The sequence below is a fragment of the Trichechus manatus genome, unplaced genomic scaffold (genome assembly GCF_000243295.1).
Source record: "Trichechus manatus latirostris isolate Lorelei unplaced genomic scaffold, TriManLat1.0 scaffold00125, whole genome shotgun sequence".
NCBI classification, from domain to species: Eukaryota; Metazoa; Chordata; class Mammalia; order Sirenia; family Trichechidae; genus Trichechus; species Trichechus manatus.
Genome location: NW_004444061.1, coordinates 7,160,545 through 7,165,303, shown reverse-complemented (window position 1 = coordinate 7,165,303; position 4,759 = coordinate 7,160,545). Strand labels below are relative to the sequence as shown.

General features: G+C 36.6%; 1 protein-coding gene across 1 annotated transcript in view; it reads left to right on the top strand.

Moving 5' to 3' along the window:
* Positions 1-2,680: 2,680 nt before the first annotated feature.
* GLIPR1L2 (GLIPR1 like 2) overlaps positions 2,681-4,759 on the top strand; it is a 45,254-nt gene continuing 43,175 nt past the window's right edge. Inside the window, 2 exon segments of the mRNA XM_023738905.1 lie at positions 2,681-2,728; positions 2,731-2,919. Coding sequence (XP_023594673.1) covers positions 2,687-2,728; positions 2,731-2,919 — 231 coding nt within the window. The 5' untranslated portion in view covers positions 2,681-2,686.

Below are 4,759 nucleotides of genomic sequence, written 5' to 3'. Positions count from 1 at the left end.
CTAAATATGAAGAGTAAAATTATAAAATTCTTAGGAGAAAACATTAAGAGCAAACCTTCAGGATCTTGGATTTGACAGTGATTTTGTAAATATGACAACAAAAGCACAGGCAACAAAAGAAAAAATAAATTGGACTTCATTAAAATTAAAAACTTTCTCACATCAAATTATACACCAAGAAAGTGAAGAGACAACCCAAAGAATGGGAGAAAATATTTGCAAATTATATATCTGATAAGGGTTTAATATCCAGAATATATTAAGAACTATAACCCAATAACAAAAAGACAACCCAGTTAAAAAATGGGCAAAGGATTTGAATAGATATTTCTCCAGAGAAGATATACGAATGGCCAATAAGCACATGAAAGGATGCTCAACAACATTAGTCATTGGGGAAATGCAAACCTAAACCACAATGAGATACCACTTCACACCTACTAGAGTGGCAATAATCAGTAAAACGGAAAATAATGAGTCGGTAAGGATTTGAAGAAATTGGAACCTTCAACCATTGCTGGTTGGAATGTTAAATTGCGCAGCCACTGTGGAAAACAGTTTGGCAGTTCCTCAAAAAGTTACAGAATTACTAGATGATTAAGAAATTCCACTCGTAGGTATGTACCCAAAAGATTTGAAAAAAAGGACTCAGATACTTTTACGTCAATGTTCATCACGTCATTATTTGCAATAGTGAAAAGGCAGAAATAACCCAAGTGTCCATCAATAGATGAACGGATAAACAAAATATGGTATACTACAGTGGAATACTATTCCATAATTAAGGAATTCCATTTTTCAGCACTAACCACCTTCACCCCCTCAATAGGCTCTGTTGCTGTCATTGTTGTGTGCCATGGAGTCAATTTAGACTCATGATGACCCAATATGACAAAGTAGAACTGTCCCATAAGGTTTCCTAGGCTGTAAGAAGCCTGGTAGTGCAGTGGTTAAAGCGCTCAGCTGCTAACCACAGGGTTGGTAGTTCCAGCCCACCAACCGCTCCACGGAAAGATGTGGCAATCTGTTTCTGTAAAGATTACAGCCTCGGAAACCCTATGGGGCAGTTCTATTCTGTTCTGTAGGTTCGCTATGGAGCAGACCTTGGGTTTGAACCACTGACTTTTAGTTAGCAGGAAAGTGTTTAACAAAAACCCATTGCCATCAAGTCGGACTCATAGAGATCCTATAGGACAGAGTAGAACCGCTCCATAGGGTTTCCAAGGAGCGGCTGGTGGATTTGAACTGACGACCTTTTGGTTAGCAGCTGAGCTCTTAATCACTGTGTCACCATGGATCTGCAACAGGCTGTAGCCATACTTACATACCTCTCCTGGGGTGTATTACATGCTTTTCTCTGTTTCGAATGCTCTCTTCCACCTTTCTGCTTCACCTTCTTGATATCACATTCTCCAGAAAGGCTTCCCTGGTCATCCATAAGGAAGTTCGTTGCCCCATCCATGCTAAAATAACATTATGGCTTTGTATTTATCACATGGTATTAAAGATGCTTGTTTGTGAATTCTCTAAACTGTAAGTTCTTAAAAGTGGGGTCTGTGTTGTGTCCACTGGTATTTCTCAAACCCCTAACACAGTGTCTGCAATAAATACTTAATAAAGGAATGAATGGAACCATCTTGTGTAGTTCTACTGCTTTTCAACTGGGTGCATTTTAGGTACTTTTTAAGAACACACTTCTTTTTAGAGTTTTTTTTTTTTTTTTTTGCCAAGTTACAATGCTTTCTTTGTGGCAAAATTCTGCCCCAATGTCAACGATTTTGAATAACTGTTTAATGCTATAGAGCACAATGTTATATGTCAATGTGCAGTCCAGAATAAATATGTGCTTTGAATTTTGTGCCTAGAACTTAAATGCTTTAAAAGTTTTTCTTGAGCAACATGTTTACAGGTAAAGAGACCAGAACCAAAATCTGCTAGGACATTAGCCATTTTTGCCTGAAAGAAAGAAATGAAAACAAAAAATATGTTCTTTTCTACTACGAAAGCAATTTTTCAGAGGAGAATATGGATATTTTTATTCCAGGCTGTCTTGCATACTGCTGGTGAGAGAAGAAATAGAAATATTTTAACCTTCTGACGGTTAGATGATCCCCAGTCTAGCCCCCTAAAATCCTGAGCTTCTCACTCTTCCATTTATTTCATTGTTTTCCACAAAGGCTCATTAAAACAGAGAAAATATTAATTAATGAAGTCGGTCTTAACGAGGATATTCTTTTGCCCATGTGGAAAATAAAGGGCACAACTTGCATCAATTTCCCAATTCAACAGATAAGGAGGAGGAAAAAAAATAATATAATAATCATCAGTATTGCAGAACAATGATCATTTTCCCTTACATAATCAGAAGGCTCCTAAAACAAGTAAATTACTTATCAGTTAGCATTTATTCATAACTTATTAATGAACCATGTCACATCATGTGGTATCAGAAATCAAGGTTGGATAATATTTGGCTACGTTAATTTAGTGAAAAGCCTACATTCATTCAACTCAAGTCTCTCTGCAGGCTGTTCCACAGACACTCACTTTGAGCTTTCTCCGGCCGGCATTTGAGGCTTCCGCCCAACTATATCCTGGGAGGCGGAGCCGTGCACTACCCTGTAGATTGGCAAGTCACCGGGGCGTACCGGCGCATGCGCACTGGCCAGTCCGCGGCCGGTGGACCATGGAGTCCTCAAGGCGCTCCGGCACGAAGTGGCGCTGCCAGTTGCTCTCCCTGCTGCCATGGGTGTTTTGAAGCTGTGGCTCTGTGAGCTCTGGGTACTGCTGCTGGGTTCCGGTTTGAGCGCAAGATTTTTGCCACTCGAAGAGGACGTAGACTTTATCAATGAGTACGTGAGCCTCCACAATGAGCTCCGGGGCGACGTCACTCCCCGAGGGTCTAACTTGCGCTTCATGGTGAGCCGGGAAGGCGGTTGCCGGAACCTCCAACAACCCTTGTCATTCCGCTCCCCTCAGCCTCGGAAAGTTTGGGACATTGCTCTGGGCTTAAGGATCGTGGAGAACCTCCCTTTTAGTTGGGTTAAAAAAAAATGCACGTAAAATTTCTAAACTCGAGAAATAACCGCAGTCACTCTAATAACCTAATTACCATGATTTTGCATAGGACCGGGACTGAGGCACTCACTTCCGGTGAAAAATTTAAGGGGATGCCAAAAAATTGATCAAGAAAATAATATTTTAATGCAATATTATAAAAATAAAAATCAATGTAAAAAATATAAATGATGAGCAGAATATCAAAATTTTAAATAAAGACAGGATCCTTGGGCCTGGATTAGGTTGAGGGGAATGAGGCTTTCACTCTCAGGGTCGTGCAAGTACAGGGTCGAATCTGGTTTTTTAGTTAATATTTTGAATTTTTTTCATCATGGATGTTTCTGCATTAATTTTGACTTAATAATATATTGTATTAAAATATTATGTATCGTTATTACTGAGGTTTTTGGTGCTTCGCCACCCAAAATTTTGCTCCCGAGAGTGCACTTCAGGAACATCTCCCTAGCCTTGGCCTTGATTTTGCATTCCTTTACAGTATTGTTCTTGCTGCTTTGCCCATTTTCCCCACATATTTCTATTTAACAACTAATCAGCTGCTCCTTTGTCTTCATGATTGTCATTAAAAAATGACTAAAATTAATACAGTAAATAATCCCCTTACAAAGCAATTATGATACTGTAAGAAATATCTCCCTAGGCATACTGTCTTTTCATTCTTTTGGATTCGTTCCTTAGGAAAAATTCCAGAATTGGGATAATTAAATTAAGAGAGATGATTTTTTAAAACAATAATTCGATACGTAACAATTACTTTTCTAAAGGGTTGTGCCAAATTAAGCAAATACCAGCAATGTGTAAGTATTCCCTTTTCACCACACCTCGCTGGCTTGAGCATTTTCAATCCTTTGCTAAGTTAATAAATTATAAAATAGTACTTTGTTTTAATGTTAATTTTTTAAATGTTATTTTAATTGGATATTTTCTGTATTTGTATTGTTTAGTTCTTGTTCATTTTCTTTGCCTTTGTTTCTTGTCAACATTTTCTCTTGTTTATGTAAATTAATGTCTTAGGGAAATGTAGTACATTTAGTCCTATTTGCTGAAAGTACATTTTTCTTTTTGAAGTTCATTTTTTACCTTTGAATTCAATTATAGAATTTGGGGATATTTGAGAGCTTTACCTATATATTTTCTACCCATTGTGATTTGTTCTGTTTCTTCCAAGTTTGAAGATTAACCTTCATCCCATAAATTAATAAACGTGATTCTTTTTAATAACATTTGATAGGTTTCATATTTATAATCTCTAAAAATTATATAATATTTCAAACACATAGAAAAGTATAGAAAATAATGTAACAGATACCTGTATACACACCATCTGTATTTAAAAATATGACCATTTTTAAAGGAATAGTATTTTGAATACAGTTTAAAGTCCCACCCTAAACTTCCCTTTTTTCTATCAATTGAAATGTATTTTTCTTATATATGTTACTTTTACTGGTAACTATAAACAGTGTAATCTGTTGTAATAATATGGTCTACTTACAGCGTTTTCTTAACAGATTTGGCAATCACATGTTTTATTTTTATTCGTTATTCTTAAATATTTTAATATATATACAGTTCATTTTGCAAAGTCCAAAACCTCCTTCCAAATATTAAAAAAGATTTTAGAGCACTTACATTATGAATGTCTCCCTCCCATGTACATGCTGTTGTTGTCTAGTATGTT